Source organism: Oculina patagonica, chromosome 6, assembly GCF_052425735.1.
Source record: "Oculina patagonica isolate OP01 chromosome 6, crgOcupat, whole genome shotgun sequence".
In the NCBI taxonomy this organism is placed as follows: domain Eukaryota; kingdom Metazoa; phylum Cnidaria; class Anthozoa; order Scleractinia; family Oculinidae; genus Oculina; species Oculina patagonica.
The window spans coordinates 12,032,665-12,045,942 of NC_135763.1; the positions used below are offsets into that span (position 1 = coordinate 12,032,665).

General features: G+C 38.0%; 3 protein-coding genes across 4 annotated transcripts in view; 1 reads left to right on the forward strand and 2 right to left on the reverse strand.

Moving 5' to 3' along the window:
- LOC144658898 (olfactomedin-like protein 2B) overlaps positions 1-3,404 on the reverse strand; it is a 31,866-nt gene extending 28,462 nt beyond the window's left edge. The window contains exon 1 of the mRNA XM_078519399.1: positions 3,203-3,404. The gene's annotated coding sequence lies outside the window, so the exon portion shown is untranslated. The remainder of the gene's footprint in view (positions 1-3,202) is intronic.
- Positions 3,405-4,169: 765 nt separating this feature from the next.
- LOC144658885 (uncharacterized) overlaps positions 4,170-13,278 on the forward strand; it is a 58,548-nt gene continuing 49,439 nt past the window's right edge. The window contains exons 1-5 of one of the 2 annotated variants that reach the window (XM_078519377.1): positions 4,174-4,329; positions 4,926-5,038; positions 8,137-8,889; positions 9,269-9,480; positions 11,049-11,231. In XM_078519377.1, coding sequence (XP_078375503.1) covers positions 4,948-5,038; positions 8,137-8,889; positions 9,269-9,480; positions 11,049-11,231 — 1,239 coding nt within the window. In that variant the 5' untranslated portion in view covers positions 4,174-4,329; positions 4,926-4,947. Of the gene's footprint in view, positions 5,039-8,136; positions 8,890-9,268; positions 9,481-11,048; positions 11,232-13,278 lie in introns of both variants that reach the window. The other variant, XM_078519376.1, reaches the window with a different exon arrangement.
- LOC144656294 (DNA polymerase theta-like) overlaps positions 12,748-13,278 on the reverse strand; it is a 26,018-nt gene continuing 25,487 nt past the window's right edge. Inside the window, exon 13 of the mRNA XM_078516526.1 lies at positions 12,748-12,767. Coding sequence (XP_078372652.1) covers positions 12,748-12,767 — 20 coding nt within the window. The remainder of the gene's footprint in view (positions 12,768-13,278) is intronic.

Consider the following 13,278-nt stretch of genomic DNA (forward strand, 5'->3'; position numbering starts at 1 on the left):
TAGGAAACTGCTGGACGCAAAGAGAAATTCGCTAAACTCACTCGTACACTGGATTAGAGGAAATGCGAAATTTTTCAACTATCTAAAAGTCAAAGTTTGCAGAAAGAAATTATGCACTCTCAATTTGTTTCGCGATAAGAAAAGGCTGCACTGGAGCTGAAAACTATTGAAAGGTTTATATTTTTCAAAGATTTTTATTTAATTCTTCTAAAAAGTTTAAAATGATACCTGGCCTAATAAGGGGTAATGAATTGTCTATCAAAATTTTGCAGTGCTCGCAAAATTAGGCTTCTGCTCGGAATCCTCGCAAAATTATAGTGGGTGCTCGTTTGCTCGTGCTCGCATATTTTTACAAGTGCTCACATGCTCAGTTTTTAGTGGAGGTAGCTTTTTGAAAAGTGCTCGTTGCTCGCAAAGCTAACTTTTGTCAATACTCGTGCTCGCAAAGAAGACAAAGTCGATGCCAGATCAAATCAGAATTATACCGGATTACACATTTGCTTGAAACTCTGACGCCTTTAGTCCCCGTCCACAGGATAAAATTGAAATTCCTCCGTCATAACAGCGTACATATAATAATTAAATATGATACACTCGAAAACATTTTGAGCGGGTTTATTTAAGACGTATAACCTCGGAAAGTCGCAATTTTATAGGATCAGAAATTGATTTTTCAGTCAGGCTTTATTCTGTTCCCCCAGGAATTTGTAGCTAGCAAAATGCTCCAGGAAACATCAGCATGTTTTTCGAAGTAGTTTATTTTTATTTATTTCGTGGTCATTAAAAACGTTGTTAAAGTAATTTGTACCGCTTTCCGCCTCAAATTGATTAAAAAGAGGGGAAGTAAAACTTTGTCCCGGCCAGCAAACCTCGATAGAAAGCTACTTGCAATTTTTTAATTCAGAAACCCTTCATTTTGTTCAAGCGCTGACTGCGGAAAATGGTTGAAAGTCAGAAAGCGCGAACTGAACGTGGACACTCTTTTCGAATGTCGCTATCAACAAACCGCCTTTTCCAGTCGATTAAATCGAAATATAGTTGCACATCAAGCCCAAAAAGACATAAATTTTGACTAAGCCATGCGTTAAGAAGCTGAGAAGTGTGAGAGCTTAGTGGCAAATCAGGGTGCGCTTTGTTTAAAATTTTAGAGCCCTACACCTGAAAAGCTTCGCTCGTATCTGTTCGTTGAAGGCGAACTCGTCTTCAATTTTTCGAATTCGCTCAAATGATGCATTTGAGTTTTCTTTTTTTCGGCGATAATCAACTAAACATTTTCGAAAAAGGCCGCCTTGCGCATTCATTAAAATGCAAGATGCGCATGTTCTTATAAAGTTACACACAACAAAATATTGAGAGAAAAATCTGAATTTTTTTTTGTCGTATCTGTTCGGTGAACGCGAAATCGTCTCCCATTTTCGGAATTTGCTGGAATAATAAAATCGAGGTTTTGTTCTTGGCAAAAATCAACTGAAAAAAAAAATGCGGGAGGACGCTTTGCGCCTTCGTCATAAAGAACTGCAAAAAGTACGTTTCTAAAACGGTACACAGAAACGACAGAACTTAGAGTTTTGCAGTTGTTAAATAATCCTAACTTTCGGAACTGAGCCCGCGTAGCGCAGGTTTATTCAGAAAATTTATTTCTTGTTAAAAATTTTCTTCGAAGAAAACGTATTCAGCTAACGATCATGTGTAGAAGCTTTTGTTTACCCAAACCTTTTTGCAGTTCAATGTTCATCTGTCCAAAAGATCAATTGCGTTAGCTTTATTCAACAACAAAATAACTCCAGACGAAATACCAAATTCGATAAGCGCGGCGGTTTCTAAAATCCCATCACTCGATTCAATTTGAGTAAAAATAAACAATCATAATGTTTTTGGATAATGTATGTAATGGCATTTAATACAATAGACGCCAAATCTGATTTTTTTAATTAGTTATGAAGCGACTGAACTTCACGGAACAAAATAATTTCAAGGAAAAACGTCTAGAAATTCACACAGATCAGATCAAAACTTGATTATTAATTCTAAAAACTGCATTTTTTGTAACAAAAAGCTAGCTAACAATGAAAAGAATAGACTCTTAGACGTTTAGCAAACACGGTTGTCTTAAAGTTGACACAAAATCAAACCCCACAATACTTCTAACAATGGTGTGAACAGACTCTCCGCAAACATACAGACATAGTCGCCTTAAAGTTGACTCAAGATCACACCACTCAATACTACTTTTCAGTAAAATGCTAGACTTATGTCAGCTGACAATCAGCAAAGTAAATTGTGCAACTTGCACAGAAAACGCGTTCAGTGCCTTGACCCTTTTGCTCTCAAAAGCGCCCAAGTGAAAAATAAGAAAAAAGATGTCAGTAATTTCCTTTTGCAAACTTTGGAAAATGAACGGTACCACATGAAAATGCTGCTCAGCAGCTTTCATGTGAATGGTCACACGATAGGGTTTCTTCCACAGAATGTAAAGCTCAGAAACACTAACATAGTAACAGTGCCACATAAAACTACTGCTCAATGGTTTTCATTTTCATTTTAAAAGGTTCCACGCGGAATTTCACCCAAGAATTGAAAGAAAATCTTACTAAAAAGTTCACAAGAATTTAATGCTTAATAGTTTTACTTGAATTGCCATTATCAAAAAGAAACGCATCACATTGGTGACTGGGCAGAAGATTTCACTCTGGGAGATAACTTTCATATTTTTAGTTGCAACAACTGAAAACCCAGTTCCCTCTATATAAATACTCTCGAGCAATAGTGCATTGCTATTGTTTGGTATTAAGTTGAACTAAAGAAATATTTTTTTAAGGAACTCAAAACACTTTCACCAAGGGGTTTCTGCTTAACTTTAAGATCAAGAATAAAGTTTTCGTCTTTGGCCATCAACCAACTTTAGTTTCTTTTGCTGCAGTGGTAGGGTACGAAACTTTTTAAGGGACGATTATTATAAATTTAACCGGTGTCCAACAAAACTGCGTTCCAGGCGATTTCAATTAGTCTGAAACACTGTTAGTCTTCAGTTAGCAGTGTCAATAAGGCATAAAAGGCAGACTAGAGAAACGCTATGCGGAAATAGAACTGGAGGTTCACCGATTTAAGCCTTGTCTAAATTAGACTTCGCTTAAATAACTGGCCCCAAGAATATAAACTGCGAATTCGATCGAAAACCCGGCTAAAAAAAATTGTCACTAACCTTAGAGTGTTTTCCATAGTTGATGATTCCCTTGAAACTCTTTGTAGACTCCTGGTCTCTATTTCGAACATTTGAGAACTTTCTGGACTCAAAGTCAAGTCAGTTCGAAGCAATCCAAACGAAAGTAGCATCTTAGGATACTATTTTCGCAAAATAAGGCCATTTACGTTCGTTATTTTGTTCATAGGGCCTCGTAGCCTCAGGCACGAGACCAAAATATCTATCCGTCGCGTCATCATTTAGTAAGGTCACGTGCTACACGCGCGGCAGAAAAGTCCTCGCGTGTTTCTGTTCTTCATGCGAAATTCGGTGACTGATATTGGGTAGCACCGGCCTTTAATCGAAATAAAGTCGTTTCTTTTGGTTCTAAAGAAAAGGTAAAGAAGGATCACACGAGCGTTAAGCCACGCTTCTTTACTCATCTATCACGAGTGTGATGTACACGTGGCACGGTAAGCGGACCTGAGCGCAAGTGGCACTCACAAGTGCGATGCACGCGTAAAGCGAGAAAAACGCTAGAGCTATAAAAAGCGAGCACTTTGAAAGCAGAACAATCGTTTTACAGCCATTTTCCCTCACTCTTTGCAATCATATAACTAAAAAATTTCGTTTCTTTATTTAGAATCAAAACAAGCGGCCTTTAATTAGGGATTGATGGAGCGAGTGTACAAAAGTTTCCACGTGAATGTTTCCTCTTTAATTTTTAGTGAATTTTTCGATAATCAGTTAGGCTTTACAAATAAATAAGCCATTTTTTCTCAAGAAACAACCAATGGAGTAGCAAAATTGTTAACAGGCTAATGGCTGTTTTAGTTTGATTGCATCCTCCATTAGCGACAAAATTCAATACAAATCCTTATAATTTGCTATTGACTCTCCTGTTAATGGCCCGAGCCTGGGTATCCTGTGTCAGTCCTGTCCATAATGCCTCACTCCAATCTTACCCAATGAATTGAGCCCCCCTCTTGGAGATCCATTTCACCTGAAGCTTGCATGGCGTGTAGTTGTTGTGATGTAAAATACTCTGTACTCTCAACCCTTTTATAGCATCCAGGTGACTTTCACCGGCTATTCTCGTCAAGGAAAAGGTGAAGGACTTATTTTTTGTTGGATCAGTGAACACACAGGTAGGAACGATTGCTCTGTTAAGGAATCTGGAAGCGCCGAGTCTTCAGAGAGTGGAGATGAATCGAGGTGTTGAACTTCGATGAACTGTGGACTAGCTTGCTCGCTTTTAGACTGTTATTTACAATACATTTAAGCTAATATGAAAGCTTTAAGACGGCTTTATGACTGTATTTACCTGAAAAGATATGTTTTACGTGATCTAGAACTATAACAAAAGGGGTTTTCGCGGTGCTTACTTTGGTGAAATGGCTCAAGGTTTTGGCGGCAACTGGCGACTGTTTCGCGGAAAAAAATATTTTTTCACCTGCATTCATCGATGTTAACTATTACTTTAATTGATTTGTATAGCTGTAGGTTGGTTTAGCAGCCTTCAATAGCTCTTGATTTTGGACTGGCTCTTTGCTTATCAAGTGATCACACATGAAATTGTGCAATTTTAGTTCTGATTTATATGCTTATTTTGTCGATTTTGTACGATTTGTCATCTCTGAATGTTATGAACTACATTAAATATAACTGTAAAGCTTGTTTATTGTGTGGAGAGTTGTTGGGGGTTGTCAACACCAGACATGATTTTGAATGCTTCCATAACTAGCTAGGCCCTTCTAGCTTTGAAGATGTGGGCAGGCGGACACCAGCAGCCATCGGCAAATAACCAGCAATGGTGGCAAATGTCTTACAACTACCAGTATCAAACACAGCCTGCAGGTACGTGTTGGGATTATTTGCTGTAGTTGGGGGCTTAAAGATGATTTCCAGTCCGTACTGCGCAATCTCCGCCTACAATGTTTGTGAGTCTCACAAACAGAAGAATGTTTACTAGCAAAAATAAAAATTCTGGGACAAAACTTACCTTTTTCTTCATTATTAATGCCAGATATCCTTGCAAAACAATAATAACGAGTAAAAGAAGCTTTGCGGTATTTCAAACGGATGTTTTAGCTCATCGTGAATTCTTGAACGAAACGATCCATAATGGCGAACTAAAAAACTTCATGTACGCTATCACCGAAGTGTAACGTTTCAACAAATTCAAAACAAAAATGAAAACAAACCCTGAGTCTGCGCAGTACGGACTGGAAATCAACTTTAAGGTACTGCAGAATACCTGAAAAACAATTTTCAGCATAGTCCTTACGTGTAAGTGTAAATATGCACATACATTTTGTAGCTGACTGAAGGTACATATATGGTGTAGCTTTGTTACATATATGTCTTGTAAACTGCTGCTTCTGGTTAACCCTAAACGTGCCAGCTTTTTGAAGGAGGTGGTCTGCAAGTGCCAGAGCAAATCACGTTCTCACATTTATACCACACTAAAAACATGTGTTAAAATAAAAGTTTATTTCTACCTTCATGTTTTCGTCCAAGCCATCCAAAGTGACAATATACTCTTATAAAGCAAGGGTTTAACTCTTTACATAATCCAAAAAAGCGACGGGAACCAAAATATATATTGGTAAATCTAACATTTTTGCCACACTTGCGATGCACTGGCAAGCGAAGTCTCTCCACAACGCAGTACGATCGAAAGTAGATTCTGTCCTGTACCAACATGCCGAAGAAAATTCATCAGTTATCGATCAATGTTGAGGTCCTGAAGATCCCATTTTCACGATTTTCCTTCTCTCGTTTTTGTTCTGAGGATGCCTAACATTTTGGGAGAAAAACATAACAAAATGGCTGCCATCTTATCTTGTTCTTTTCAAATGTGGACGCTCAAAACTCAGGTTACTGTTGGCTTCACGATTTTAATTATGAAAGGTTGTAGAAGTTAACTAACGATCGATAGTACAGCAATTCCTATTGGCCCAATGTGTTTCCTGTGACTTAGTAACTGATCAAATTGCTCATTACAATAATGGGCCGATTAGATCGGCCGCGGCGAATCTAGGTGTTTATCAATGGGCCAATTAAATCGGCCCACGGCATATCTAGGGTTAATCATGTTTTGGGGTGGTATTCATACTAATCAGTGTGAAACAGGATTTTTGAGCTATTACAGAGCAGGTATATTTGACTGGATGGAATTGTGTGACACTCCATGCATTGACATTGACATTGACACTTTATTTAACCATGGTTTAAACATCATTTTAAAATAATAAAATATCTATAATACTGTTTTATGTGTTTGCCGTGTGGGTGCCCGTTGAGGAGTAAAGTCATTGATTCCCTTTCTTAAGTTTGCAAGAGTTTCTAAAGCTGTTTACACCTACATGCACTGTGACAAAGAAACTTTGATAATGGAAGAACTGAAACACTCTCAATATTAAGGGTAAAGCTGTTAGCTGTGTGGCTTTTTCAAATTTTACATGAACATGACTGTATTACTCAGTGTTGATAGCTGTGACAGATGTTTTCAATCATGCATCAGACTACAACAGTGACTGATCATAAAATTGATGGTCAGTGGTTTCATCAGAAACTTATTTGTTTACAAGGCTTTTGCACTCTCTACCTGTTTAAGCACATTTTACTGAAAGTTGGTCACCTTCCTTATGGTATCCCTGTGTTCGACTGAACGCATGGTAGACAAGCTGTTCAGCACCGATACCGTGATAGCCCAAATGGCTCGAAAGGCTGATATTTTTTGCACAGATAGCACATACAGCTTGAATGGCATTCCATCCCGTTCTCAGGGCTAATGAACAGCTAACACACAGCTATCCGTGTCAAAACAGCAAGCAATAAAGAACACCAAACTTTCTGTTGGTATTCGATTGTGAACATGTGCATAATTCTTATTAAAGCCTACTTATTTCAAACTGAAAACTTGTAAAATGGTGATCAATACACATGTTTTGAAGGTATTCTGCAGTTACTTCAAGTGTAACAAGAAAGTTTGCACTTGTCTTTCTTGAACTCTGAAAGTAATAAGGTCATTTAATTGAAATTGACTTACATGTAGCTTGGGTGGGGTGACTTATAGGGAAGTTGTTTTCATGGTTTGTTGTTACTTCTTGGTGATTCTGCCAACCTACAGTAGATCATAACTTAAAATCTTGAAGAATTTGTAAAAATAAAACACTTTTGACTTGAGTGTCAAAAGTGCAACATTTAAGTCACATTTGTTTTGGTTTTGCATTAAGATGCTTAGTGATTGGTTCACTAAGCCAGGCATACTTTCCTGTTGCAAATGCTGTTGTGTAGCTTGGAGCAGATTTACCTCATATTTGACCAGAAAATGTCAAAACTGTCCAAAAAATACACTTTTGTCAAAAATCTCCAGCCGTCAGTGGGTTCAACTTGCACCACTCTCTCAACCAACCAGAAGTACATTGTAAGAGTAAAAACCTTGATTGAGACTTGCTCACACACATTTTCCTGTGTGTCCAGCAGCGACATGTTTTTGTTAAGGGTTTTCTTATTGGGTGTCTGGATTGTGTGCCTTTTGTGATTGGCCAGAGTGATTACTTTGGTTTTGGTTTTACGAAACTCAATTGAAAACCGCTCTAATTAAATTTGATTGATCAAACATTAATTAATTTGTGCTTCAATGGGGACTGCATGATGTTTAACTGGTGCATGTAATGTACCTACCTACATGTACACAGTACCTTTTTTTACCATAACAAAAGTAATTTTGGCTTGCAAGTGTCAAGTTTATATTGTTTTTGAACAAATTGAACAAAGTTTTCTTCATCCATTTTCCTTTGCTCATCATTTCATACAGTACATTGTATGATCCGTAGCTGATCATGGAATTGTGGGTATGTTACACATGTATCTACTCCTCTAAATTCTAAGTCATGCATAATATTATTACCATGAGATAACACGGCAAATGTCTTTTTAACTTTCAGATGCAAGTCAAGACTGGGCAGCCAAGGCGGCATTATGGGCTCAGCAGCGAATGGCACAGGAGCAGATGGCACAGTACTACCAGCAGCAGCCACAGGTGGACCACCATCAGATGCATCAACAACCTGGATACGGCGCTTATCAACCAGTTCAGCAGCAACCACCAGTCACTGTTGACAATCAGCAGTTCCATCAAGAAGCTGAAGCACCACCCCTCCCTCCTGAGGAGGAGTCAGAGCCACCACCCCCAGGATGGCCAGATGCTCATCAGGCAGAAAGCAACCAAATGGCTGATAATATTGAAACGGTAGCTATGGATGACGAAGCTGTAGAAAGCAATGGAGCTGAGATTGAAAGAGAAAATAACAGAAGTGATTTTGAGCAGCAAGAAGAAAGGTTGCCTACCATCACCCAAGATTACAACCACCAACCTGCCGCTGCACCTGCACCTGCCCTACCTGCAATGCAGACTTTTGATCATAACCATGGCCTCAATAGGCCACCTCCCCAGCAGTTCAGCCATGTAGCAGTCCAGCCCATTGACTATGGGCACGGGCAGAGTCTTGATTACGGCCATCAAGGCCCCCTTGTTCCAGGTGCTCAGGTTTACGATTACCAACCTCAGTTTGATAGTCACTATTATCATCAGCATCCTTATGAAATGGAACGGCATCAACCAAGGTTTGCACACGAACATGCTAAACCTAAAAGCCATCCTCCGGTTGAGTCTATGACTGATTTAAGTGGACTTAGTGGTAAGTTATTTGGGTGTTACTTGGTTTGATTCTAAAGACACAAAAAGTCATTGTTTGGTACTCAAGCCCTAAAATACATGTACATGTGTATTAGGCAAAAATTGGAAATTTCAAATACATTATGTAATTGTCAAGCAAAGTAAACACTGTGTGCATTGCTATCTCTTCCTTTATAGCATGTTTTGATAATAATAGAACATTAACCAAGAGATTGAAGTTACAACTGTACATGTATGTGAATTGAAGTAATTACTAAACTTGTAGAGCCAGACAAGTGTTCAAAGCAAAAACATGACTTTTGTTCGCTGGGTTTTTTTTAAATTGATACTTGGTTTCTCAAGCCCTAATTACTCAGCTTTTGTTTTTAATCTTTCTGTAGATGTTAAGAAAAAAGCTCTACCCATGTGGATAAGAGAAGGCCTTGAAAAATTGGAAAAGAAAAAGCAGAAGAAACAGGATCCAGAAGAAGAAGAGGATCCAAAGAAATCAAACCTGAATTTGTCGGCATCTGGCTCATCCAGTATAGCTGGTTATGATCATGGCAAAGTTGACTCTCCTGTGCGATCTCCAAAGAGCAATGATTCTGATGAGGTACAAGTTTGTTAACTTTTATTGTGTTGAAAATCTTGTATTCAAAACTTCAGTATCAGCCCAGTGAAAATGTGCCAGTAGCGGGTGGTTTCGCCACCTACATAATACTATATACATTGTATGCAACGCTTTCTAGTGGTATACTATGGAATATCCCATGTGTGTGTAGACCGAGAAAATACAAGTCACAAGTGGGATATTTCATAGTATACCAAGAGAATCTTGAAAGAGAAAGTGTTGTGTAATTATTTAATACCACATGCCATAGAAAATAGGCTGATTAAATTTCATCGAGAATAAGATTGCAGCGCACAATGGGAAGGTTTAGTTGAATACCGTCTTGAATATACAACAGCTTTCCTGAATTCTGATTGGCTGTATTTTCTATGGCATGGTATGAAATGAAATACTATGCCACCTATATGTACTTCACACTAAAGTGCATAAATTTAAACCAAAATAAATATCCTTGGGAATCAAATATTTATTTCCATGTTAACTGTGTTGTTTTCAAGTTCTGTTTATTATTTTTATGTTGCAAGTTCACAGTTTGCATTGTAGCTGGCTGTGTCCATGGTTCCCACGTTTTTGATGCATTAGTCTAGTGATGTTTGCAGTTTGATTCAATATTATTGTTTAGACCAGTTTTCTTTCATGAACCAAAAGACAGGACTTCAGATAATTAAGAAAAAACTCTTCAGTGAATCTTGATACGTGTGAGGAAAAACTGATGCAGATGTAATGTTCTTAAAGTTAATGTAAAGAGACTGTTCTGTTTTTGGTTTGTTTTAGGATAAATCTGTCAATGCTGTGTATAGTGGTTTTTCTCATTTTTCACTCAGTGTACATGTACTGTAGTTAAAGTGCTACTATGATCAAATTTTTGATTGTCACTTTTTTACATTTTCGTGAACAGTTAGACTTTCTTACTCACCATGCCAAATTTCAATCTATTACGAACATCAGATGCTACTATGATCAAATTTTTGATTGTTACTTTTTTACATTTTCGTGAACAGTTAGACTTTCTTACTCACCATGCCAAATTTTAATCTATTACGAACATCAGAATTATTATAACATTTATTCCATAGAATTCATGGCCGCCATTAATCAACCTTGTTCCAAAGCTTGGTTGCGAATGGGGAGAAAATGACGTCAAAGCCCATAAATACCTCACGGGTTGAAATTAGAATAACAACCAGCAAAGAAAATTGCACGAAAAACAAGTCCAAAGGTTTTGTTTCTTTTCGCGTGATTTTCAATACATGTTGTTATTCTAATTTTAACCCGTGAGGTATTTTGGAGCCTTTGACGTCATTTTCTCCTTATTCGCAACCAAGCCTTGGAACAAGGTTGTTTAATGGCGGCCATAGATTATCGGAAATAAACGTTAAAATAAAACGACTTCTGATGTTCGTAATGGATTGAAAATTGGCAAGGTGGGTAAGAAAGTCTTTTTGTACCCGAAATTTTAAAAAAATTGAAATCGAAAATTTGATCATAGTGGCATTTAAAACTACATGTAGTTAAACTACATGAACTACATGTTTTATTGTTGTATAAAGGAAAGTGACAATGAGAAAGGTGGTGATCAATCAGGAGAAGAAGAAAGTGACCATGATAGCCCCAGCAAAGGCTCTAGTTCCAAAACTCGGCATTCCAGGCAGGTCTCTCCACCACGAAAGAGGGCACAGTCATCAGACGAGGAAACAGAGGAAAAAACAGAAGAGGAGAAGCAACAGGAACTAGTAAGTTAATAGTAAATCAACTTGTACAACTCATCACTGAAATTTGATGACAGTCTGACATAGTTACATTGTATCAGTACATGACTTGTACGTGATTTAATAATAATAAATAAGTAGTAGATAAAATATGAGCGGGAGATCTGTATGGGCGGTTACAATGGCGAGCCAATAGGCGAGCCATTGTAAATGGTAAATGTGTGGTTCCAGAAAATATCCATACCCCCACCACGGAGGGAATTTCACGTAAGACCCCCCACCTCTCTGGAATTTCCGTTTTTGTTAAGAAAAATAAACCCCCCCCACCCCTCCAGAATTTCCACAAGTATATTGCGTACCTCCCAGCCCCACTGGAAAAAAATATAAATTGTACAATGCTCTAAATGTTAGGCCACCTCTCCTGTAAACAGTTATAGTGTGTAACTGATCGATCGGAAGATATGTTAAAACGATACATACGTGTACTGTTGAAGACAAAATACAGAAATTTCCTCAAAAGCAAACAGACAAAATATCTGGTAGTCACTTGCCAAATTACCTTGTTGTATAACCTTCCATCCCTTGTCATTCCAATCGCTTTAGAAAACCGCTAAATGTATCAGAACACGGATTTGAAAAGTGTTGATATAAACATTCGCCGTAGACGTGATCGGAAAATCGCTAATGCTCGCTGAGAAAGCAAAATTTAACAGGAAAATTACAAACAAATAGCCAGAAATAACAAGAACAAGTTAATCTCGAGTTTCTGATATCATTACACTATTTTCATCGTTAATAAACGTGAAACTTTTCACAAACAAGGACGATTTTCCTTCCATTGAACGTGAAACAAGCAATACTTGACACCAGTGCATTTCGGTCAAACCACGTGACAAGTTTCGGGGGACTGGTAACAAGTAATGGCGGCCGCATCCACGAACGAACATGGAGGATTTCAGTGAAATTATTTGCTTTCAGTGTGCTTTCAGGAGAAAGAAAACCCGTTTTAAATGTAAAGCGATTGTGAATCAAGAACCCAGGGTGCTATTTTTGCTATGTAAAACATTTGTAATGTAGGTAAGAAACGATTTTTGAAACTAGTTTGCACTGCATCAAACTTGACTGTCTGGAAACGTAATTTCACTGGCAACCCCCCTCCTCTTCGGAATTTCCTGGGCCCTTGACCCCCCCCCCCACCCCTCTGGAATTTCCAATTCCCTCCGTGGTGGGGGTATGGATATTTTCTGGAACCACACAATAATTGTAAATGGTAAATACTTGTCAAATGAAAACAATAAAAAGAATGCAAAGTATTGTTATGCGAATCAGTAGAGATCTGTATCAAAAGTTAATGAATACTAATTAGCTGAGCAGGAGTTTGTATCAAAAGTTAATTCTATTGTTTGATTTGTATTGGGGTTTACAGTTGTGTACATGTGATCTGAATACTGTGCTGGGATTGGTTTACACCCTCATGAATAATTAATGAATTTTACAATAGTTTATACAACACGACAGGTACGGCACCCATTGTGATTGGTTAATGCCCAAGGTTGTGCTCTAAGAAAAATTACAAGAGATTACTAATTACTATGAGATCCTAGGTGCCCAGCATAAAGCTTATAATGAAAGAAATAAGATTATCTGGTCGCCCAAAGACAAAAGTTAGTCGCCTGAGGCACCCGGGCACCCTTAGAGCACAGCCCTGAATGCCTGTCATCTGTTAGAGTACAGATGTACAGGAGGCATCACTGCGTGGTGTGCCATGTACACGTGATCAGAGTTTACAATCCAAGTCAGTCTTGTTGGCAAAGTTTTTTAAAACTCAGGGCTAAAAATTATTACACTCTTAATGAGACACAAGCTGCCACAAATCATTCACCTTTAGAGACATTTAACTGAGCTAAACGAGCTTACTGACTTGCAAAAACTATCTAAAGCTGCTAGCTGCTTTGTTCTTTTCACATTTTGATGTCATCTGACTGTGATCTATAACTGAACAAATCCATGGCAAAACAGAATGGATTTGTTAAACAGCAGTGAAAGGAAATTGTTCAAACAGTCTCCATTT